A 22,869-nucleotide genomic window follows, 5' to 3' on the forward strand; every position below is an offset into this window, starting at 1 on the left:
AAAAGGACTATAGGTTTATGTAAAGTTATGTGTAGACAGCAACTAACAGTAATAAACAATTATTTAATAAACAAATCAATCAAATCCTAAAGTTTTATAACAGCTATCCAAGACCTGCAGTACTTATGACTCAGAATGTTTTCAATGAGAGTGAAATGTGTGGACCTGTTGCCCTCAAGTGGTTCAACTTGAGGGCAACAATTTTTATTTTATTTAACTGCTGGAAAAAGAAAGACGACAGGATTGATGTGTAAAAAGGGGTGACATTCTGTTCTTTTATTAGATACATCCAAATAAAAAACACATGTATATTCATACATTCTTTATATATCCCAAAAAATGTTAAGCCACAATAAATACTACGCTATCAGGGTATGAATAACTCAGTGCCTTTTCTGGAAGCACCAAAGCTTTATGAACTTTAAAAAACCATATCATTAAGGAGTGCTGCTTTGTTAAAAAAAAGAGTTTCACAAGTCATTCCTCAGTACATTAAAAAGACTAATTTGATCTATAATAAGTGAGACTTTTGTAACTAAATGCAAATACTTTCAGCTGTGTGGAAGTGCAAAGTATTTTGTAATTTCATGAACAAAGCTAAGAACAATACGGCAAAATAAATAAAACAGAAGTGCAAAAACACACCTGTCATCCATTTTAAACACACCTCTAAAGCATAAAACACATTAAAATACAAACAACCAAAGATTTAGATGATAAATGAGATACGGAAAGAAAAAGAAAACCCCAAAAAATGAAATGGCTGATTGACTTTCTTTGATGTTAACATATTTAGTTTGTTTTGTAGCTGTTGCTGAGGACTAAAGAACTGTACAAAGCCTCGCTTGTTGGCTGAGCTGGTGGCCCAAAACACACAATGGCGTCTCTTTTTCCTCTCCTCTGCAATCAGTCCACCTCCTCCCCACAAATGGATCCACCAGACCTGCTTGGTTATGAGCTCGAGGTACCGGTCTGTGTCAGGTATGCAGTCCGCCACAGGAAACGGCACTTTGCAGGTCTTCCTGGTATTGTCTAAACTTTAAGGCCCTTCATAGCCTCTTTTATGAAAATCTAGAAACAAACTTCTTGTCTTTTTATGTGTTTCTGTGCCACAACTGTGGACTTTTTGTCTATTTTTATTTCATAATAAAACACTAATAAAAATCTAGTAGTCGCTGGATAAACTAATGTGTTATGTTAAAAACAAGCTGCAGAAAAATTGGAAAAAAAGTTCTACTGGGCTCCCTTTGTCTAGTCCAGAGAGCCGGATCATTCAGGAACTTAAAAGTCACAACTTTTTAAGAGTCTGGCATGCCTTCATACCCACTTTTGGTCAGTTTTTGTGTCAAGTATATATGTTTTAAATAATCTTATTTCCCTTACTTTTTGCTTTATTATTAAGTCTATATTTGAGACACTATTCTTAAGGTTTTTTTTTTTTACATATATGTGTACTGAAAACACAGGACAGATCAATCCGATGTGCATTTCTTCACTGCGTCACTGTGGAGCGTCTTGTTTTACATCTGACAGGTCCGGACTTTTTGCTCCCTATGACAGCGGTGTTTCCTCTGCCAAATGACAAAAGCAGAGTCACACACTGCAAATATATATATACATATAGTAAAACATTTTTTTTACTGGTCTCTTACCTTCTGTTTCTACGTTCTCTTTACCATTAGAGCCAGCAGCATCTCTCGCTGTATTTATAATATAGACACATGGACGTAAATCTTTTCATCATAATAAAACATCAAACAAAAAGAAAATACAGAAAAACAGACTTAAAACGTACGTGGCCTCTCGTTCTTCCTCCAGAAGTCTGTGATGGAGGAAGACAGGACAGTAATATTAACAGAAAACACAGCAGCAGAAGAAGAAGTCACTACATCTGTAAAAGGTCCAGAGTGTATGATTATTAATTGAATTTACTCACTTGGTTCCCATGGCATGGATGCTGCAGAGAGAGAATCACAGATAAAATGTCAAAAGATTTTGCTTAATATTAAGAAAGAACTTCACCAAACCCCAGTAATCCTTATTCAGCGCAATGTCACAAATCTCTACTGTACTTAATGCGGCAATATCCTACATTTCCCATAATGCCCCAGAGAGAAATTGCATACAGTAAAATGATTCACAAACTTTCACTTCTCTTTTTTAAAATTCTGTAATCTGTGTTAAACTTTTCATAACTTTAAACGATTTCTTACATTTTTGGAAGAACCACACTCCTAGAGGAGATAAAACAGAATGATTAGAACTCTCATCCTTACACATAAAATACATAAATGCACACATATCAGCTTCTTAATTTGATCCAAATATCAATTGCTAATATTGATAAAAAAAATATATAAAATAGGCAGATACAGTGTCGTGAGTTCTCACCTGTTTTACATCTGTGAACGGCGACCAGCAGTATCACGGAGACCAGCAGAATGACGAGGACTATGACTCCCAGGGAAATGTTCGGCTTTCTTGGCGGTGCTGAAACTACAACGGCAGCCATCGGTGGGCTCGTTACAGCGTAATGACACATCCAGGGGATATTTTGAGATGAAACATCAGATGAAAACATTTCCAGTGTGATAACTCACTCGTGTAGAGAGGGTTGGGGATGGATAGGCTGCTCTCCAGACTGACCGGATTCTTAATCTCACAGCTGAACTTTTCTACACCCAAACTCTCGTTCTTGAAGTAGAGTGATATATATTACCGAACATTAATACACACATGCAATATTTACAACTTGGTGTTCATACTGTGTATAAAACTCAGTTATTTGCACACAAATTTGAGATTGATTTAATTTTACGTACACTTCATCTGTGATAAATTCTTATAGTGACAACATCAGTTACTGTACCTTTAAAAGTCATAAAAGTCGGTTGATATATTTTAAAAGTGAGGGTTTGGGCGAGGAGCATGTTGATGAACACTAACTCAATGCATTATCGGTTTAATTATGGATATATGCATATATTAATGTAAGAAAATAAGATGCGGGTTTGAGTACACTGTACGATACCTTTGTAATTTGTAGCTCCTTGGATTGAGCCGTCACCTTGTCATCTGACCTCCAGCTGTAGGTGACCGGTTTGGCGTCTGTGGTGTCTCCATCACAGGTCAAAGTACAGCTGGTACGCTCGTCGTCACAGGATACACTGACAATGGGTTTAGGGACGGGAGCTGTTGTCATTGGAGAAAAATGAGATTAGAAATTGGAATCAGATTAAATCTCATTAACACAACTATCCACGTGTCCGTCATTTTTTTCTCTCCCACTTACAGATGACAGTGAGAAGAATATTTGGTCTCTTGACCACGTTGTTGATTTCTGCTGTGTACAGTCCGCTGTCATTTCGAGTCAGTCCCGTGATTGTGAATTCTCCGTTTGAAATGTTCAGGTTTCCGCGTTCTTCAAACAAACGCAGACATGGAGAGATTGATCAATCAAAACACCTTTAAATGAGGCACATATTTGATCCCACAGACACCAAAGACATGAGCAGCGTACTTTGAAACTGATGATAAAGGTCGAGTCCCTCTTTATCGAACTGGGCGGCGATGTTGGGAACGTGGATCCAAACGATGTGGGTGATGGGGCTGCTCACTGCGGTGTTACCTGGTTTGATAACAACGTCATCGCCCACCTTCTTGTAGACTTTAATCTCTGCAAGGACAAAATGAAGCTCAGTACATTCTCTGCTTCCAGACTCTTCAGCGCAGACATTTGTTGCTTTTCTCTGTTTTATATCATTGTAAATTATAAATCTTTGTTTGTTTTTTTAAGCTATCACTGAGAACTCTCAGGTCATTTTTTCTTTGATTATGACACATGGGCATTGTATTGTTTTAGATTAGCCTCAGGCAGCATTAAGATCTTCATTAAGGGAGTTGAAATTAATAGAAAATACAATTTAACTTAACTTGTTGAGCTAGTTTTTTGTGACACTATCTCTCTATTAACTTCCTCGTTTCATCCTTACTACTCTTTTTCTTATCCTATCAATTTATTTATTCTATTCAATTTGTCTCAATCCGGTTCTTTTATTCTCCCTTTGTTCTTACTTTTCTGTCTGTTGTCTCTTCTCTTATTAAGCTCAACTATTCTTTTTTATTCTGTTCTATTCCTAAATGTTTAAGGATGTGCAACTATTCATCTTTTTTACACACTTTACCTCAGTTATACCCTTCTTTATTATGATTATGAATTATCCTATTCTGCTCTATTCTATTGTACTCCTAACTACTGTATTTCTACTATCTTCTATTGTACTCCTAACTGTTATATTTATACTCTCTTCTACTATCTTCTATTGTACTCCTAACTGTTATATTTATACTCTCTTCTACTATCTTCTATTGTACTCCTAACTGTTATATTTATACTCTCTTCTACTATCTTCTATTGTACTCTTAACTGTTATATTTATACTCTCTTCTACTATCTTCTATTGTACTCTGTTATATTTATACTGTTATATTTATATTTATACTCTCTTCTACTATCTTCTATTGTACTCTTAACTGTTATATTTATACTCTCTTCTACTATCTTCTATTGTACTCCTGTTATATTTATACTCTCTTCTACTATCTTCTATTGTACTCTTAACTGTTATATTTATACTCTCTTCTACTATCTTCCTGTTATATTTATACTCTCTTCTACTATCTTCTGTTGTACTCTATTCTAATATATTTTGTCATAACTGTTTTATGTATACTGCTATTTTTCCATTCTTCACATTCCAATTTTGTTCCATTTTAATAGATCACTCTATAATACTGCTTTATTCATAACTATTTTTCCATCCAACATATTCCACCCAGCTATTCTCTACTATTTTCTATTCTATTCTATTGCACAGCACTCTAATCTATAATGTCCCTAACTGTTCTATGGTGCACTACTTTATCTTTTTCCACATTTTACATTAAACTCTACTTTATTATAAATCAGCTGGTAGTTCTGTACATACAGGCTCCCTGTGGCTACATGCTGGTTAACACTGGGTATGGCCATGGATGTGGGTACGACACAAACTATCACACATTGCAAACCACAAAACAAGATACTTTAAAACGTGCAAAGTAGACATGAGCTCACCGGTGTCTGAGGTCACCACAGCCAGAAAAACACACAGCCAGGCGGGCACTCCCATGGACGTCTCCCCGGCCCACATCCTACTCTGAGTCGGCCAAACTCTCCAAGAAAAGAGGAAATCCGACCTGGTTCTGTTCTGTTCTAAACATAAAGACGATGCATGCTGGGTTAAAGTGCATTTATATAGCGTTAAGAAAGAGGGAAACTGTTGGAGCTCAAAGTGAAAGTAAAGTGAAACCACATTGACAGGTTTCCGGTGTCTCCGCCTCCACCGGGACATGAAACATATTTTTAAAAATACTCTTTTAAATTGTTCCTTGCTCACCATAGATGTGACACTACCCCTGGAATAGTGGATTAAATAAATAAATAAATAAAAAATACATAAGTTAAATCATTTAAACATAAATAAACAAGAATTGTCCACCTCCCCGTGGCCAGAGGTTGTTACTGCAGTCTGCTAGAATAATCTATAGGCTTCATTTTAAAATGTAATTACAACATCTATATGTAATCTGATGTAAAAACCGGGCTGTACAAATGCATTATTTGTCATTTATGCAAAGGAATATTCTCGTGAATATTAAAATCTCGTGCATTTACTTATTAATCTTTTACCAAAGAGGATTTTTACTCTGCTACATATGTTTTTAAACGAGTAATGCAAGGGCCAGTTATCTTGTCCCTGACTTGGCCTGGGCCTCTTATATTAAAATACAGATATTCATTTTCGTTTTATTATCCTAAACCCTTGTTTTAACTCCACAACACACTTTTAAGGATGAGGATAAGGATTTTTTATTCAGATTTATTTCAAAACTAACTTAATACAGTCAACAATCATTTCATTAGAACAATAATACTTGTTGCAAAAGTATATTACATTTTACTTTCCAATTCTATTACAAATGATGAATTAAATACATTTTTCAAGAGAGAATATAAGAATCATGAAGCCTAACAAATGTCACAAATAGATTTAGAAACAGGAAACAGAAAATCCAAATTCTTGGTGGGAGGCCAGGTGTCATTCATCCTGCGATTCCTCCAGGTTGTGCGGGATCAGAGGCTCCAGCTGCAGCCACAAACCCCCCTCTGCACGCAGGACGAGTTGGGGGAGACGGCGAACTCCTTCAGACTTGGTCCCAAGTTCAGGGTTCACCCCCGGGGTCAGGCTAAACCTGAGCAGGGTCAACGCCACGACGACTCGAAGCTCTGCCAGGGCGAATTTCTGCCCGATGCAGTTCCTGTGTGAACAAATACAAGCTCCTGTCTGTACCAACATATTCCTAAACAAGTAAGATCCAATTTACATTGCAGCAATGAGGACTCAGTACCTGGGGCCCGAGGAGAAGGGGATGAAGGCATGAGAAGACCGTTCATCTGTGTATGAAGGGTCAAAACGCTGGGGTTGAAACTCCTAAAAGAGAATAAATCACACAGGTCAAAAATTATAGGTGGAAAAAAAACAACTTAAGAATTGTCTTTTTTCATTTCTTACATGAGGGTCTGTCCAAACAGCAGGGTTGTGGTGTGTCCCATAAATACTGACCAAACAGATGGCACCTTGGGAGGAATCACAGAAAGAATCAACTTTTTGAGAATGCATTCACTTTGTTGTAGAATACTAAAAACGTCTAAAATCGAATTAAAAAACTTCCAAGAAAGCCAAGAGTATCTCCCTCTCACCCTTTGGTACCGTCCGATCCCCCGGCAGTACCATGTCCTGGGTGTACTTCCTTGTTACAGCTTGCACAGGAGCGTGCAGACGGAGAGACTCTCTAATGCACATGGTGGTGAAGGGAAGGTTGGACAGATCCTCCCTTCAAAAAGACAATTTAACGTTTAAATATGACTCATAACAGACTTTCAGCTGCACTTAATACTAGTGTGAACTTCAGTTTTCCACCCTCTAACTAAGCATCTTTACTGAGGAAATTACAATCAAAACTTCATTGATGTTGTGTGTGTGTGTGTGTGTGTGTGTGTGTGTGTGTGTGTGTGTGTGTGTGTGTGTGTGTGTGTGTGTGTGTGTGTGTGTGTGTGTGTGTGTGTGTGTGTGTGTGTGTGTGTGTATTTCCTCACCACTCTATCTCATGTCGGTCTCGTCCTTGCATCAGATCCATCACTTCCTGTCTGCATTTCTCCTGATAGTGGTCGTGGCGCGCTAAATTATACAGCGTCCAGCAAATGGCACTGGCTGTTGTGTCGTGACCTGTGTGGGGCAAAAAAACACTCATTTTGAGTCGTGTGTCTGTTGAAAATTGAAACAACAAAGAAGAAAAATGCAGCTTTAATGCGAGTACTTTAACCATTGAGTTAAGAAAATACACATTCTTCCTTTTACTTACAAAAAAATGAATTCAGAAGCAGTAAAACGCAACATTGCTCAATACACTGCAGCCTTACTTTGTCTGCTAAATACAAAATATATTGCTAAACAGTAGCATTTAGCATTCTCCAAGAAGAAAAGTTGCTTTAAACTGTCTCACCTGCAAACATGAAGGTGTTGGCCTCTGCCTGGATCTCCTCATCTGTTAGGCCTCGTCCATCTTCATCCTGCAATTATACAGACTTTTAAAGCTATTCAAACTGTCACTTTTGTTTCTCTATCCATCCCTCATTCTTAGTTCTTCTTCTACTGCTACCTTTGAGAGCAGTATGATGTCCACAAAATCTTTCTTTCTCTTTGGTGCTTTGGAGAATTCAGTTTCTGTCTTCTTTTGTTGGCTGATCAGAGCTCTGCGCTTCTGAACCACCTCCCTGGTAAACCTGCAAACACCAGGTTTTACCCAAATATATAACAGAACAGACAATGAGAAGTTTTTAATATAGAATATTATAAATGAGAAGCATGCAAATGTGGTGACCCAGTACATTACGAGATAATAAAATATAACACTAGAATACAATACAAACAGAATTGTATAAAAGATATTTCAGTTATTTCATTATTTTGCAGTAAAAATGTTTTATCATACTTAAAGGTTCCTCTACCATCTGTGCTACACTGCAACATAAAGGTCAGAAGGTCACACCTGTGTGTGAGCTGTACCTGTGCACAATGCTTAGGGCCTTCTTGAATTGTTTCCCCTGCTGTGTTTTCCAGTAAAACCAGTCCCAGTGGTGCAAAATATTTTGCCGACGGTCTATTATCAGGTCACTCAGCTCCACTATGGCTGACACGTACTCACTGGTAGACCTGGAAAGAGAACATTTAAAAAAAATTGAAGAGCAGAAGTACTTATATATTGGTGGAAAATGATGAAGTGTGTGTCCTCACCTCTGACAGTTGCTGTCGTAGCTAAAGGCACATTTCAGTAAACTGTCCAGTGTCATCAGAGTGACATGGTCAAACATCTCTAACGTAGTCGTGCCCTTTGCGACCAAGTTGTGCCACTTATCCTGAGAGACACAGAAGAGATGCAACAGAGACGTTTGCATTCAGTTACTCTGCAGATTATAAAGGCTTTGTACATATTTCCCACTAATTTACATACAGACAGTTAATGCAACGTATCAACATCTCTCTCTTTCATGAAGGACACCAGTTATGTGTGTTTCCCTGCATCTGCACGCCGCTTTGTGTCTCACATGCATGGTGTTGATCGAGGTGTTGAATTTGGCAACGTAATTCTGCAGGATGTCAAAATGAAAAGCTGGAGTCAGCAGCCGTCTCCTGCGGGACCATTCCTCCCCGTTGCTTAGCAACAGGCTCTGCCCTGGGACGTGACGGGGAGAGAAGGTTTTGGAGGTGAGCATGACGGTAAATTGTGATCAATAAACAAAGGGAGTCTTTCACTAGACTTTCATCAGGGCAGCATGAGCCATTTGACTCACCAAGCCATGGACGCAGATGACCATAGATGAGCTCATCTTTCATTGTAATGCTGGCTGGATGGAGGGAAGAGGCATGGATTTATTGGAAGGAAAAAAGAACAAATTGTGGAAACGTTGATTTATAGCTCGGATCAAGCTTCCAAAAAGTTTGTTTCCAGTTATTATACACTACCAGGTGCCGTCAGCAGAGGTTTGACGTAGTCAGGGTGGAAGAGTCTGACCAGGTGATAGAAAGGCCCGAGGAACCAGCTGCAAGAGTGTTTGTACATCCGCACCAAGTAATCCACCTGCAGGAGACCTTCTTCTGTGCTCTGCATCTGAGGAACAAACATAGTTAAAACAAAACATTACAATATACACCATCGTTTTATTTAAATTAAAAGGTTAGTAGAGTGAGTTTTAGTTGATTTACACTTTAACGCTTCACTGAATTCTTATTGCAATTCAAAGGAAATAAACCACAAGGAGGAAATTTTGCAATCATCCTGTATCACTATGACACATCGACAGTTAGATTTCCTTATATCTTGTTTCAACATTGACCAAGCATTACAGTAATGGCATGACATTTAAAGAGGTGATTGCAGAATTAATCAAGGAACTGACGGTAATAACTGCACATTTGTGTTTTACCAGCCTCGGTGTGTGTGTCCTACCTGGCCCAGGTGGCCTAACAGCCAGGAGTTTGCATGTGGCTTGCTGAAGCAGGACAGCCTGTGTGTGTACCAGGCATGTCGCACCAGCAGCTTCACCGTCCAAAGTGCAACCACAGCTCCCAGTCCTGCACTGAGCACCAACAGGACCTGAAAGAGGCCCGTCCAGCTGAAGACTTGAGAGAGGACCCCCAGACGAGAGACATCCTGGGACAGAAAGAGTGATGAGTATCCAGAGGCTCGCTTGACACTCGCCCTGCTCTGACTGTGTTCACAGTGAGAAGTTACTGATGTTGAAATATGCTGACAACAATCTTTTCCGCCGAATTATTTCCACAGAAGCAAGTGCTGTAACCTTGAGAAACGTCACATCCTTTGTTGAAATAATCACTCATTTCCCAAATCATTGCAAGTCTGACAAGTTTATTTCATCTGACCAGTGCTCAAGAAATTTCTTTTTTAAATTTTCATCTTTTCATCATCTTCATTTTTTTCTTGCAAGTTATGTTGACATTGTTTTATTATAGGCATCCTTCATTGAAGAAAGAAAAAAAACCCCCAAGACTTAAACGACAACAACTATTTTTCTTTCCTAATTGCAAAGTTACTGTTTGTATATTTGTCAAAAATATAGTTTTATTCATTAACTTTTGTCAAGTTTATTTTTGTTACAGACAGATATTTTAATTTCCTCCCCGAGAATTGTGGGCGACTTATCCAACTTTTCTTTAGATATGCTTAAAAACACATCGAAAAAGAACACAAAAGAGTTCGCCATCATATATATTCAAAGATTAACTTTAATTAAGGAAAACATGTATATTTCAGACCAATTGTTTCAAAGCAATGCTTCAGAGTCTGATAAAACACACACGTCTCTAAATAGTCATAAACTATAGCTTTCAGATCATTTATCACCATTGATGAACTCCACAAGGAATATTAAATTGTTTATAAACCCGTAAACTATTTTTCTATAATGTTTAGTTTGCCTAGTGTTTTGCTTTACGACGTGCGCGCTCCCGCGAGATACGTGCACGACTCCGCAGAGCGCCCGTCGCACCTGAGCGGACAGACAGACGGGTCCGGACGAGGACGGGAAAGTTTGACGGGAAATGAGTAGTTGTTCTACAGACAACCCGACATGAAACACCGGCCACACAGAGCGAGAGTCCAGCTGTAATGTTTGTACTGCAGACGGTTACAGGTGAGGTTTAATGTAACAGGTGAGGGTTAATGTAACAGGTGAGGGTTAATTTAACAGGTGAGGTTTAATTTAACAGGTGAGGTTTAATTTAACAGGTGAGGTTAATTTAACAGGTGAGGTTTAATTTAACAGGTGAGGTTTATTTTTTTATTTTTTTTTTATTTAACTTTTCTGTCCTAATGTGGGAAAACGTGACTCAGCTAATCAGCGTTGATATCAATCAGCTGGTGGTAGTCTCCTGTGGGCCACGTTTACCCTCCATCCGGGTAATAGGATGGAAAAAAATATTAAAATGAATTTGCTTGACTAATGATTGATTATTATTATTTTTTTAACTATTTAAAAATTTAAACTATTATTTATTTTTTTAACTATTTTTTTTTTTTTTTTTACATTTTTTTTTGAAATTAAATATTTGCTGAATTGCAAGCATTTATGGTAAGAATGCAGTAATTTGCCACCTTTTTTAAGACACCATAGATCCTCCTGTTGTATACTAAGGTCTTCAGGCTGCTATTTATCAATATATCATTTAATGTATATTATTTTGGATTTGATTATTTTTTCATGGACCAGGTCAGCTATAAGACACTTGTTTCTTTTTTAAGATCCTCACTTAAAATCAGTGAATATAATTTAACTAGGTGTATGTTCAGAAATAAATCACAATTTAGGGTTTGACACAAGACACTCTGGTATATTTCATTTTGACAATAAATGTAAATGTGATTAAGTATCGTTTGAAAACATCTTGTATGATGAATAAGCCTGAATTGAAGTATTAACTTTTGTGGATATGTATATTGGATGAGTGAAGAAGAGACAACTTTAAAGCAGTAATATTAAATCTAAATGGTTAAAAATGCTACTGAATTTGGAAATACTTAATCAATTAATCTTGTGCATTTTGTTTTTCTGCATCTGCTGAATAAAACAAGCCCAAAATTCTCATACAACCTGTTTTTGAAAATTAACCCATTTCTCTCTTTTCATTACAAGAAACATGAAGTTATTTTAATCGAGTGATCTCCTCCGAATTTTTGTCTTTTGGAAGCTGCATTTTTAAAGTAATGTATAAATATCCAGTATCTCATTCCTCTTGCTCTGTGTGCACTTTTCAGGTTTTCAGCTTGAAATGAATGAAATCACAGAAGGGCACAGCGGGTGTGCCAACCAAGAGAGATCTCTACCTGCTTCCAGCTCCCCTCTGTCGTCTCCCGGCTGCACCTCCACCCAAACATGGCTGCCAGCTGAATCCCCTCTGAGGTCTCCCTGGATGAAGTGTCGTCAGATGGAGCAGGACCGGGATTCTCAGCACCATCACGATGAGATGCAGTCCAGTCCTCCATCCCGTTTCTATGAGGAACTCTTCTGTACCAGCCAGGCCTCCAAAATTGTGGTCCCTCTGACCGGCACCCTCATGACCTCCTCCGGGCCACAGAGCGATGTGGTGAAACAAGGTTACCTCGGGAAGCTGGATTGGAATCACAGACATTATTTTGTCCTGAGAGCGGGAAGTCACACCGGGCCAAGCCGACTCGAGTGGTACAAGAACCAGGAGAAGTTCACAGCAATGGAGAAGTCTGCTGGTAAAGCTGCGCTGTTTGGCTCAAGCAAGCAAGGGTAAGCTCAAGTTACTTCAATCAAATAAAGAGTTTAAAGGGGCTTAACCGCAACGCATGCCATCAGCTTAATTTAGATCGTACATGTTTTTCATACACATCAGTAATTTGTTTGAGATCCTGAAAAAATCAACTGCTTTGCCTTTGACATTTTGATTTGAGGAGCAAGGACCCATAATTGTATTTGCCCTTGACCCTGACATCCTATCAGTCTTACATGGTAGTTCTTTTAATGTGTAAATAAAAACTTAAGACCAAGCAATAAGCTTTACAAGTCAATGGACCCTGCCAGCTGCAGCTTGCTGTTCAGCAGTGGCCATTGGATTCACTATAATGGAACATGGCTATAAAGTAACTGCAGAAACATTACAATCCAAAATGAAATGTGATTATGTCCTTCCTCCCAGGGTGATCTACCTGAGCTGCTGTCTTGGTGTGAGCCGGAGCGGCAGTTCTAGGAAGCGCCACACGGTGGTGCTGTATGCCAAGGATCAAACCATTGTGCTAGTGGTGGATGACCAGTGGGAACAAGAAGACTGGTATCTGGCCATTAAGAAACTGATGGAGGAAGAGCGGAAGGATGAAGAGCATGGAGAAGGATTTGATGAAGAGGATGATGGGTATTGCACCCTGCCCCCTGCTGCTTTCTTCAAAGAGGTTAGACCAGATTTTTTTTTTTAATCCTCTCACATGCATTAGATTTAAGAGAAATTAAACCTCTTGATCCACAGTTTGCACTTTCAGAAATAAGATCAAATCAAATAAAAGAGTGTAATATATTTACCAAGGCTATCATTGTGATATAAAAGCTTATATTCAACAAGGCACAATTTAATAACTACTAGAACACCTTAAAAACATCCAAAGTGCTTGGCACAAACACGTTAACATGACTATAATCAAAGAAATGACCTCAATGGTCCCCGATGGGATTCAACACGAACACCACGCTGCTGGGCCCGCTGGAGGGAAAGGAGGCACTGGAGAACAGGACCAGGACTCGCACTTAGCTGTCAGACTCCTGCTGTAGTAAAATTAGAGGTTTTTCTTTAAGGACTCTGGTGCTCGAAGACACTACCACTTTTAGCGGAGTGGCTGCCAAAATAAAAACAAAGAGTTCCTTGTTGTAACTAAGTACAACCAGTTCTTCCTTAGATTTAAATATTCCTGCCCGATCTTTGCCTCTGCTCCCTCCACCTCCGTCTAAGGTGTGGCCCGTCACAGTGAAGCCCGTCGGTCTGGGCTGCTCCAAGTCCCTGGCTGGGGAGAGCCGTCTCTGCCTCACAGCTACGTCTCTCATCTTGGTCAGAGTGGCCGCCGCATGCAGTGATTCGCCGTCGGTTACAATACCTTTGCTGAGTGTTAGGCGCTTTGGTCACTTGGATGGTTCGTTCTACTTGGAGCTCGGCAGGTCGGCACCAAACGGTCCGGGAGAGGTCTGGATGGAAGCAGGAGACCAAGGTAATTAAGAAGTAAAAGATGTGCTAATTTAACTAATTTCTGCCTTACCATAGGACCGTGACGCCTCTTATTTTGTCTGCTCTGTACAGGAAACCCAGCGGTTGCCCAGCACATTCATGAGTCTGTTCGTGACACAGTTAGGGCGCTGCGAGCTCTCCCTGACTTCAGCCGGTCACCGACCTCCAACAACAATCCGCTTCAAACCCTTCAGGCTTTAAAACGCTGCAGACCCAAATACAGAGACAGAATGATGAACGTGAGACCACCTGGTTCTCGTCTGGCCCTGCACCTCAGAAACCCTGAAATGAATACAAGTCCAACTAAATGTCACCTCGAGCCCAACAAACTGAAGCCTGAGTCCACTGCGAGCTCCTCCTCACATCTCAGCCCGCTCAGAACCCAGCAGAGCTCCACGTCTGGGACTGGCAGCTACATGGACATGAAGATGGACCAACATATCCCTGTGAACAAAGGGAGGGAAAACGACAGCAGAAGAGCTGCCATGGCGACAGGGGACCACTGCAGTGATGCAGACTGCGGGACGGAGAACTGGGAGCCAGGTGAGGAGCAGGGTCTGGGTTACATGATGATGTCGTCACATGGAAGCCAAAGTTCAGCTGTACTGCCTCAGGACGACTATGTGACCATGGCAAGCCCACAGAAAGACAACAGAGCAGCCTACTCTTCATCCTCCTCTTCCCTTCAGACATCATTCAACAGGTAAGATTAACTCAATCCACTCGATGCAAACTCAACACTCCCTGTGTGTTTACCTGTTGTCTTGTTAAATTCAGTATAATGTCCGTTTCCATCAGTACACTAAGAATCCTGTGAGGATCCACTTTTCCGATGTTAAGCTAACATGCATGTAACGCAACGTTTCCTCCAGAATTTAATGATTAAAGTCTTGCAGCCTTCCCTTTTTATAGGGAGGCTTTTAATGTGATAAAAAAACATAAGGAAATGTCCAGATTAGTTGACGGAAGCTTAACATCAGAGTATGGCAAAGAAGAAATTATTGAAAATAATTAAAATGTAAAAACATTTCTGTTATAAGAAACCAAGAGCAGAACTGTAATGCTGTACTAATGGAATTACAGCTGTAAATATGTACATTATACTAAATTTGCCATGTGAACTCTTTTTACCTGCTATTATCTGAAAACCAAACTGTCACAATTTACGGTAGTAGTTCAGTATTTTTAGCATGCTTCATAGATTCACCCTGCTACTACTACTACTACTACTACTACTACTACTACTACTACTACTACTCTCTAGTAGCCTTGATGAGTCGCTTGTACATATTAAAGTGGTGATTGTAATTATATACTCAATTTAGGACTCACTTTAGTAGTTTTTCTGTTAGTAGTTCTCCGCTGTTAAATATTTCGTACTGTACAGCGTAAAGCTGTTGGAGGACAATCTGTTTTCTTGGGTTGTATAAATAAACTGACTTGACGAGCTGCCTTTATAGCTCTGACCAACTGCAGACGCTCTATGATGAAAATGTATGAAATATTGTGACAGGAAAGGTTAGGACATGCATCAAAAGTAAACCCTTTCCAACACAGACTGAGACACTTTGTTGGATACACTATGAACGCTAACCTCAGAATTTACTAAGAAGTTATGTAGAATGTATTTTTGGCGACAACTTATGATATAAAACTTTTGTCTATTTTTTTTTTAGCTCCACCTCTGAGAGCTCCTCTCCGTCACATCTTCAGACCAATGAGCTCAGTCAGCCGCACTGGCTGGTGACCTCAGACCAACAGTCAGAAACAGAAGCTGACCAATCACAGATGAGAATCAGCTGCTCCGGCCGACCACAGGACGATGCAAGCCAGGAGCAGACGTCCGCCAAGCAGAGACGAGTAGAGCAGACCAGGGCCTCTTCGTCTCCTGTGAGGAGTGTTTATTGGTCTGGCATGATGACTCCATTTGTCACAAGCGGTCCAGACCATACCAGGCCAGTCCAGGCTAGTCCAAACTCTGGCAAAGACTGGTCTAGCCGAGCCGCATCAGACAAATCTGTCAGAAGATACCGGCTGTCTTTGTGTCTGCCTTCCTGCCTGCAAGCTGAGGACAGATGCTGAGTTGTTGTAATAATTAATTGTTTTGTTGAGATCAATAATCTGAACAGAAGCTACTTATTTATTCAGGTGACGTTATAGTTACAGGCCACAAAAAGTAAAAGTTATGAAAGAATGATTGATTGATGTGTTCAGTCCACTGGGGCTTTAAAGTCTTAGATTAAATACAGAATATGTTTGAAAAAAATTAAAGTTGTCTCTGACACATTTAATCTGTTATTTTGTTTGTAAATGTACTTTGTGTTTGGTTTCAGTTTTCCCCTGTTTTGTCAATTTTCTTTTTTTCTCCTCTCTTGGTGTGGATTAAATGAGGCACTTGAAGATGCTTCACTGTTATATGAAAGAATTTAAAAGAATAAAGTCACATGAATGCACATGTTTCTTAAGCTCTTTATCGATCGGTAACCGTGGTGACAGGGGTTTGAGTGCAGTCAGGACGGCAGGAGATGATAAACAAAGATTGTGGAATTTAATTAATTAGCTCTAAGCCCACGACTCAAAACACTAAATAACTTTTCAGGTCTACTGTGTTCCTCAGTATTTCCCTGAATTCATCTCTGCAGGTCATTTATTAGGTTACTTATAATATTAGAACTTGTTAAAATACAACTATCCACCAGATGGAGGTTTACCTTGTGGGCAGATATAAATAATATATGAAGGTGGCATAAATTGAAGAGTTTTTTAGTGTGCCAAAGACTGAAAATCAAATGACTTTCAGAATAAAATCACAACTATTCTTCAATAAGAAATATTACTGGTGTGACAACATATTTAGTGATTGATTATTTGTAGATTATTGGCTGATATATTTAATTATTTCACCACTGTATCCGTCAGGAACATAGTTGGAAACAGGTGATGTGTGTGTTATTTCTTCTTGAGGACCGATTTCTGATCCCAATGTCACCTTCAGGAACAGAAATGGCTAAATTAGTGTTTCCTCAAAACACAATCATACAGCAATAATTGTATTAAAACATCAACCGTCGCCATTCAAAACAAATTATTTTATTGTCATAAAGTGTAACTGAAGTTGAAGCTGTAATTTGTTGGTTACTTGATTTACAAATATTTACCCCTCTAAATGCTTTCAATGCCTTTTATGACATGTATCTTTTAACCTTACTTTACTAGCCCAAATCTTTCAGTAAGTCTGGTTAGTGTGTACATATTGTTGTTTTTGATTTAGGTAAAAAGATATTTCTAATTTCTTTTTAATAAAGTAATGATTCAATAAACAGGTTGAAAAACTTGACTCTGAAAAAACAACAAAATTAAAATGTATCAGTGTTAAATCCCACATTTCATTAATGGTTGTTTATATTTGAAATGAATGCAAATATACATTCTGATGACTATTTATTTTCTGTTTCATCTTATAGAGTTGACTGGTGTTTACACGGTCCATGGTGGAGTCTTCAGGTCGGTGAAGAAGAGGAACGTCTTCTCCGTGCTGAAGCTCTGAGGTAGGATACTTCTTCTCAATATTATCTGCTGCCTTGTGTTTAATGTTGTTGAATATCAAAAGCAAACATTTTAAATTCAGTGGGCTCTTTAGCTTTGTTATGAACGTCTTAAAAACTCGTGAAATTATAAATGATGGTCTGTAATAGACATGGACATTGAAGCTGACTTCTCAACCCGTTTAAGGGGCTCATTTGTCTTCTTTGTTGGTTCTCAGTCTGTTTAAAACCAGGAGGATCTGTCACTGAAGCAGGATAGTCTTAGTATAGTTTAGTAAATGTGTGTCTCTGTTTTTTGTTCAGACTGCTGAATGAACAAAGACGCATGAAGGGCCAGGATTGCAACTGTTGTCCTCATATGGAGACCTGAAGAGGTCAATATAAAAAAATATAAAAGACCTTAATTAAATAAATAATTGTTTGGATGAGGAATACTTTTTGTGAAAAGCTAGGATCATAATTATTATAAATGTTTTATTATCTTTACTGCAGGTACTTTTTATTTCCAAATGTGTTAAATCCAAAGTCCACTTAAATTTAAGACCTTGTTACAGGAACAAAGTGTTCTCTCTCCAGGTTCCTAACATCATAAGCAGCAAGGAGAAGCGAGAGCAGTGGGCCCTCCCCCCCCTCCATCTCCATCTTCTTCCGTTTCCACACTGAGCCCCGGCCTCAAGTGTGTCTATAAGCCACCGACTTGTTTTCTATCTCGTCTGTAGCCCCGAATCGTGAAAGACATTTTTGTTTTTCCCCTGAAACTAAACTGCTCTCTCCTCAGTTGTTTATTTTTGACAAAAGTGTTCCCATTTACAAAAACATTCCCATTCCCTCCTCTCTCTGTGGGGCTCTTATTTAATCTTTAAAGTGTTGAATATCAACATCATCGTCCTTTGTCTGTTCTTATGGCTACATACCCTGAGGGTTGAATGTATATTCTAGCAGCAATCTACCTTACTGCTTGTCTCCTTCATCATAGCAACGTGAAATCATGCTTTATTTTTAAGTTGACCTATCCTGAGATAAAAGGTTAATTTTTTAATTCAATTTTAGATGAATTATAAAAGATCAGAAATGTCAAAGAATTGATATTTAACAAATGAATACTTGTTATGCTGCAGATTTGAATGTCTATATTGCGGAGATCTATATCAAATTGAAAAAAGGAGACGTTGTATCTTGTACAAAGTGTTACAAAGGCTATAAAGGAAGGCAATGCAGAACTTGTATAGACAGTATATCTATAAGAGCCATTCTAAAGCGGGGGGTGAAATGAGGGCCTTTATATTAAATGAAGCAAGTGATATATAGTAATTATACAATACAGTATATGTATTTTAAACACTGTATGTGATAATATGGAAGAAATTAGAAATGTTTCTTCACTGTCCTGGTAATTGAGAAAAGTCCTGTTGTTTCAGCTCTCATTCTAATCATAATGTCAAACATATGCCCCAATAACTCTGTTTCTACAGTGTGTAATGTGCTGCTCAGTGTCTCAGCAGAAGATTTTATTTGTGACCAAAGACGGTATTTTATCAGCTTAAAATATCAGTTCTGAAAAAACACGTTTAAAAAACGTATCCTGATGTTTCAGAGCTGGTCATGTTTGTTTTATTGTGTCTGTGTTGCTGTCTTACGCTCATCAAAGCGAGGCAGCGAGACTTCTTATATTGCAACCGTGATGCAGTGGACAGCTGTTACATCGTTGCTTATTCCATGCCTTAACAGAGAAATATTAACACGACTGTCTGTTTAACCGCGTTTATTGTGTCTGCTAAAAAAACCTTGTACCTCCTAAATGTCCACTTGTAAGGAAATCACATAGTTTGTGGACATGAAGTGATAAAAACATCTAGATATCCAATAATATCTCAATATTTTTATTTTAAACACATTTTTGTATGTAAAACATATTTTACTGCTTTATCCCCCATCAATAGTAAGAATGATGATGTTAAATCACATAATACAGGATTAATATGTGCCATAAGTCACATAAACGCACAGTGTGTTGTTATTGGCTGCTTCTCTCTGTTATATGTCAGTGCCGTATTTAACATGCTTTCTTTTATGTGAAAATATTGTCATTCGGGTACATAGAGATTTTCTTATGCAGTGGGGATAGAGTGGAAATATTGCAGCCTCTATGGAGGTGTCTTAATGCAGTTTATTCAACAAATATTCAAAGTGTATTCTTAATAAAAGCACACATTACTCCCCTGTTTCTACCTTATTTAAGACCCAAAATGTTTGACATTACCACAAAGGAAATGCAGTGAGTAAAATGTTTCTGTTATGAGTTCTTGTCTTGTCCTCTGTATTCATATCAACCTAAGAATCTGTTTTAAATGTTTGCACAATGTAAAACATATCTATCTCAAATCCATAAAAACACACTGTACCACACATTTCAAGGTTTTAAGTCTTTAAAGCAGTACGAAGACTTGACTTGAGTTCCCTTTAAATGTTATGTGTCTGTCAAACTATGTCTTCTTTGTGCAAAGCTAGAATAAAGTATATCAGAATATTTCTGGAATATCTAAATAAATGGATATTGTTTACAATGGTTTTCAGCTGTATGTTCATTTCTAACTGTGGAGAAGTCAGTAACAGTATTAAAAATTACATTACATCATTACAAATCCTGTTAATGATGTCACACTTTATGATTATTTCCCATGTTGTTGCAATGAATGACCCCCCCTTAATGGAAGACGCCATAAAGCTCAGGTTCACCATGTGACCCGATGACGTATCCAAGATGGCAGACAGACACCTGAGAGGTGACTTCCACGCTTTTCGACTGTTTGTGAACCTGCTTAATAAAAACCAATGAAGGAACCAGAGAGACTGAGACTCAGGCCAACGTTACATGTGAGTTATCACGTCAGTCAAGGGCTTAAAGGCCATTACATTTGTGTTTGTATGTGTCTGTGTTTTATATGTTTGAACAAATGTCTCAATAAAGATATTGGAAAAACACGTGTTGCAGCGTCCATTGCTTAGTTAGTTACTTTGGCTGGTTGGGACAAATAAACAAACTAATCTAACTGCTAGATGTCAAATTAAAATTAAACATTATTTTTTAGAAGGAACATTGCCTTTTGTATTGGTTTGGTTATGTGTTTTTAAACTGTTATTGTCAGATGTAAGGTTAACCTTAATCACGCCACCTGTGGATGAGCAGAGTGGTGCAGTGTGTCACAGAAGATGAATGTCTGCAGCTGAAACACACATATACAGGTGATGCAGACAGGATGCTTCATTAAAACTGAAATGTCACCAAACACAGATATATTTAGTCTACAGGATCCTGTTCTCCTTGGAGTGAAGCTGCAGTATTCTCAGTGTGATGATGAGTTTGATAGCTTTTCTAAACCAGGGGTAGAACAGAGCATAAATCAGAGGGTTGAAACAGGAGTTCAACAGCATGATCCAAGACAACGGGGCGTAATACGACAAGCTAGTGGAGGTTTCCTCGCCTGCTATAGAGGGATAGTAATACGGGCAGAAGCACATTAGAAACACAGCTATCACAATCCCAAGAGTCCTGGCTGCCTTCGTCTCTGATCTTTTAGCGGTTGGAGCTAACCTAACAGTCGCAGCAGCAGTCTGCAACCCAATGACACGCAGGTGGGAAATGGCAACAACAAACACCCTCATATAGAGAACAACCATGACAGTACAGGGCCCAACAAATGTGACAAAGAGGTCAACAACTCCTGCGATGTGGCTGATGACCACCACACACTCCCCACGGCAGGAGCTGAACCTGTCCGGCTGCCCTAAGTGTCCCATCAGAATACAGCCGTTGTAGAGAAGAGAACAGGCCCAACATAAACAGACTGATGTTTTAACTCTGCTCAGGGTGATCTTAGAGGCGTAGAGCATTGGGTCACAGATGGCCACATAACGGTCTATGGATATGAGCACCATGTTGCCCACGGAGGCAGAGAGCAGACAGTAAGAAACATAAGGAGTCAGAGCACACATCAGCTCTCCCAGCAGCCAGCACGTCTCCATGTAGCGCAGGCCTTCCACGGGCATCACCAGCAGCCCCACCACCAGGTCGGACACGGCCAGAGACAGGAGCAGGGAGTTGGTCCGGGTGTGGAGCTGCCGGAAGTGGGAGATGGAGATGATGACGAGCAGGTTGAGGGTCACGGTGAGCAGAGAGACGGAGGCCAGCAGGGTGTAGAGCGGAGCAGTCTCAGAGCGGGGTTTAGGCAGCCGCCTGCAGGAGGAGTTGAGGTTGGGGAAGCAGAGCAGAGGACCCTCGGTGATGTCCATCAGGGAGGAGGGAAATGGATAAAGTCTCTACCAGACGTACATTTATCCTCCTAATCTCCCTCCCACTTTTCCAATCAAAGAAATGATGCAACTTCTGTCCCTCATCGTAAGCTTTAACGTCATTAACCCCCTCTCTACTTTATCTTTTCACACTTATCTTTATTTTTTTTCCCTCACACATTGTGTGTCCATCTACCACTTTCAGATAAGACGAACTTTATAAAGTTTTACCAGCGACTTTTGGGTTTTGGCTGAACATCCTGACCAAAATAAGACTGAGAATTCAACAGAACCCTTTATTACTAGCTACTTGGTCCTAGTTGTCAATTAAAGGTCCCATATTGAATAAAAAGTGAGATATTATGTATTTTTTAAATGTATTATAAAGCAGCACTAATTGCTATCTAAAAACTGTGAAAGTCTTGAAACGCTTCACAAATTGTTCCCTTAAACAAGCTTTTAGGTTTATTCCCACCTGACACAATTTCCTGAAAATCTGTGTTTCAAGAGTGCAAAGACTTCCACATGTACTTGTGATAACCCTTAGTAAATATTCTTGTTGAACTCCTATGCATTGCTTTTTTAAATATGTTGAATAACTTCTTTTTAACATCTAGACCCCCTCACATGATGTCCAGATGAGAGGCCACAGAAGGAGCCAAACTCGGCTTCATCATCCATCATGATGTCACGGAAGGCCGAGCTCTACATCTCTTTGAAGGCACAGGACCATCAAACCACCATGTTCTACCACATCTGGGATCAAAAGGTCATGTCAAACACAGAACTCAAAACTTTTTGAGACATGAACAGTGACTTGTTTACTTGTTTACCTGTTTTCACATCTACCATTTGTTTTTTTAACACCTCAGATTGGCCTGGTGCCTCGGTGGTTTAGAGGTGTCTCTTTAAAGAGTCATCTTAAAGGAGGTGAGCTCTAATGAGGAGCCTCTCAGACATTAATCGCTACTTGTTTTGCTGGTGGTTGAGAAGCTATAATTGGATCTCAGAGGTATTACTCCCTGTGTCGATGTACATAGTGGTATTAGACTTTACATCATACATTAGCCCTACGGTAATTAGGTAATCAAGGTGACCAATACTGTGAAATGGAAGAAAAA

General features: G+C 39.2%; 4 protein-coding genes across 5 annotated transcripts; 1 reads left to right on the forward strand and 3 right to left on the reverse strand.

Annotated features, from left to right (window-relative positions):
* Positions 1-254: 254 nt before the first annotated feature.
* Positions 255-5,349, reverse strand: LOC129111874 (T-lymphocyte surface antigen Ly-9-like). The gene is made up of 11 exons (XM_054624017.1): positions 5,117-5,349; positions 3,521-3,676; positions 3,293-3,421; positions 3,032-3,192; positions 2,601-2,694; positions 2,392-2,496; positions 2,214-2,234; positions 1,937-1,957; positions 1,796-1,822; positions 1,653-1,700; positions 255-1,571 (listed from the first exon to the last, which is right to left on the reverse strand). Exons 1-11 carry the CDS (start codon positions 5,190-5,192, stop codon positions 1,552-1,554), a joined length of 858 nt encoding a protein of 285 aa, XP_054479992.1. The 5' UTR covers positions 5,193-5,349; the 3' UTR covers positions 255-1,551.
* A 583-nt stretch (positions 5,350-5,932) lies between these two features.
* On the reverse strand, positions 5,933-10,001 carry LOC129112016 (cytochrome P450 4F3). Its single transcript, XM_054624188.1, has 14 exons — positions 9,977-10,001; positions 9,610-9,893; positions 9,126-9,270; positions 8,954-9,007; positions 8,708-8,835; positions 8,397-8,518; positions 8,169-8,315; positions 7,762-7,885; positions 7,606-7,672; positions 7,199-7,328; positions 6,803-6,936; positions 6,615-6,679; positions 6,451-6,533; positions 5,933-6,360 (listed from the first exon to the last, which is right to left on the reverse strand). The coding sequence occupies exons 1-14, from the start codon at positions 9,999-10,001 to the stop codon at positions 6,141-6,143; spliced, it is 1,728 nt and encodes a 575-aa protein (XP_054480163.1). The 3' UTR covers positions 5,933-6,140.
* Positions 10,002-10,597: 596 nt separating this feature from the next.
* On the forward strand, positions 10,598-16,284 carry LOC129111558 (insulin receptor substrate 2-A-like). 2 transcript variants are annotated; one of them, XM_054623550.1, is made up of 6 exons: positions 10,598-10,813; positions 11,935-12,436; positions 12,843-13,092; positions 13,644-13,896; positions 13,986-14,616; positions 15,590-16,284. In XM_054623550.1, exons 1-6 carry the CDS (start codon positions 10,789-10,791, stop codon positions 15,993-15,995), a joined length of 2,067 nt encoding a protein of 688 aa, XP_054479525.1. In that variant the 5' UTR covers positions 10,598-10,788; the 3' UTR covers positions 15,996-16,284. The 2 variants fall into 2 exon arrangements, with proteins under 2 accessions (XP_054479525.1, XP_054479526.1); XM_054623551.1 differs by lacking the exon at positions 10,598-10,813 and adding an exon at positions 10,899-10,945 and having other exon boundaries at positions 15,590-16,283.
* Positions 16,285-20,761: 4,477 nt separating this feature from the next.
* On the reverse strand, positions 20,762-21,748 carry LOC129111559 (trace amine-associated receptor 13c-like). The gene has a single exon (XM_054623552.1). The coding sequence runs from the start codon at positions 21,746-21,748 to the stop codon at positions 20,762-20,764; it is 987 nt and encodes a 328-aa protein (XP_054479527.1).
* Between the last annotated feature and the right edge of the window lie 1,121 nt (positions 21,749-22,869).

This window comes from Anoplopoma fimbria, chromosome 22 (assembly GCF_027596085.1).
Source record: "Anoplopoma fimbria isolate UVic2021 breed Golden Eagle Sablefish chromosome 22, Afim_UVic_2022, whole genome shotgun sequence".
Taxonomy (NCBI): domain Eukaryota; kingdom Metazoa; phylum Chordata; class Actinopteri; order Perciformes; family Anoplopomatidae; genus Anoplopoma; species Anoplopoma fimbria.

What these genes read in the sequence shown, in the direction of transcription:
- LOC129111558 (XM_054623550.1), top strand. Translation starts at nt 10,789, where the DNA reads ATGTTTGTACTGCAGACGGTTACAG. An exon ending in TTTGGCTCAAGCAAGCAAGG is followed by an intron (nt 12,437 to 12,842) that starts GTAAGCTCAAGT and finishes CCTTCCTCCCAG; the next exon opens with GGTGATCTACCTGAGCTGCT. An exon ending in CTTCAGACATCATTCAACAG is followed by an intron (nt 14,617 to 15,589) that starts GTAAGATTAACT and finishes TTTTTTTTTTAG; the next exon opens with CTCCACCTCTGAGAGCTCCT.
- LOC129111874 (XM_054624017.1), bottom strand. Translation starts at nt 5,192, where the DNA reads ATGTGGGCCGGGGAGACGTCCATGGGAGTGCCCGCCTGGCTGTGTGTT. An exon ending in CCTTTATCATCAGTTTCAAA is followed by an intron (nt 3,422 to 3,520) that starts GTACGCTGCTCA and finishes GTTTGTTTGAAG; the next exon opens with AACGCGGAAACCTGAACATT. An exon ending in CGTTCACAGATGTAAAACAG is followed by an intron (nt 2,235 to 2,391) that starts GTGAGAACTCAC and finishes TATCTCCTCTAG; the next exon opens with GAGTGTGGTTCTTCCAAAAA.
- LOC129111559 (XM_054623552.1), bottom strand. Translation starts at nt 21,748, where the DNA reads ATGGACATCACCGAGGGTCCTCTGCTCTGCTTCCCCAACCTCAACTCC.
- LOC129112016 (XM_054624188.1), bottom strand. Translation starts at nt 10,001, where the DNA reads ATGAGTGATTATTTCAACAAAGGAT. An exon ending in TGATTATTTCAACAAAGGAT is followed by an intron (nt 9,894 to 9,976) that starts GTGACGTTTCTC and finishes TTTCAACATCAG; the next exon opens with TAACTTCTCACTGTGAACAC. An exon ending in ACCTCTGCTGACGGCACCTG is followed by an intron (nt 9,008 to 9,125) that starts GTAGTGTATAAT and finishes CCCTCCATCCAG; the next exon opens with CCAGCATTACAATGAAAGAT.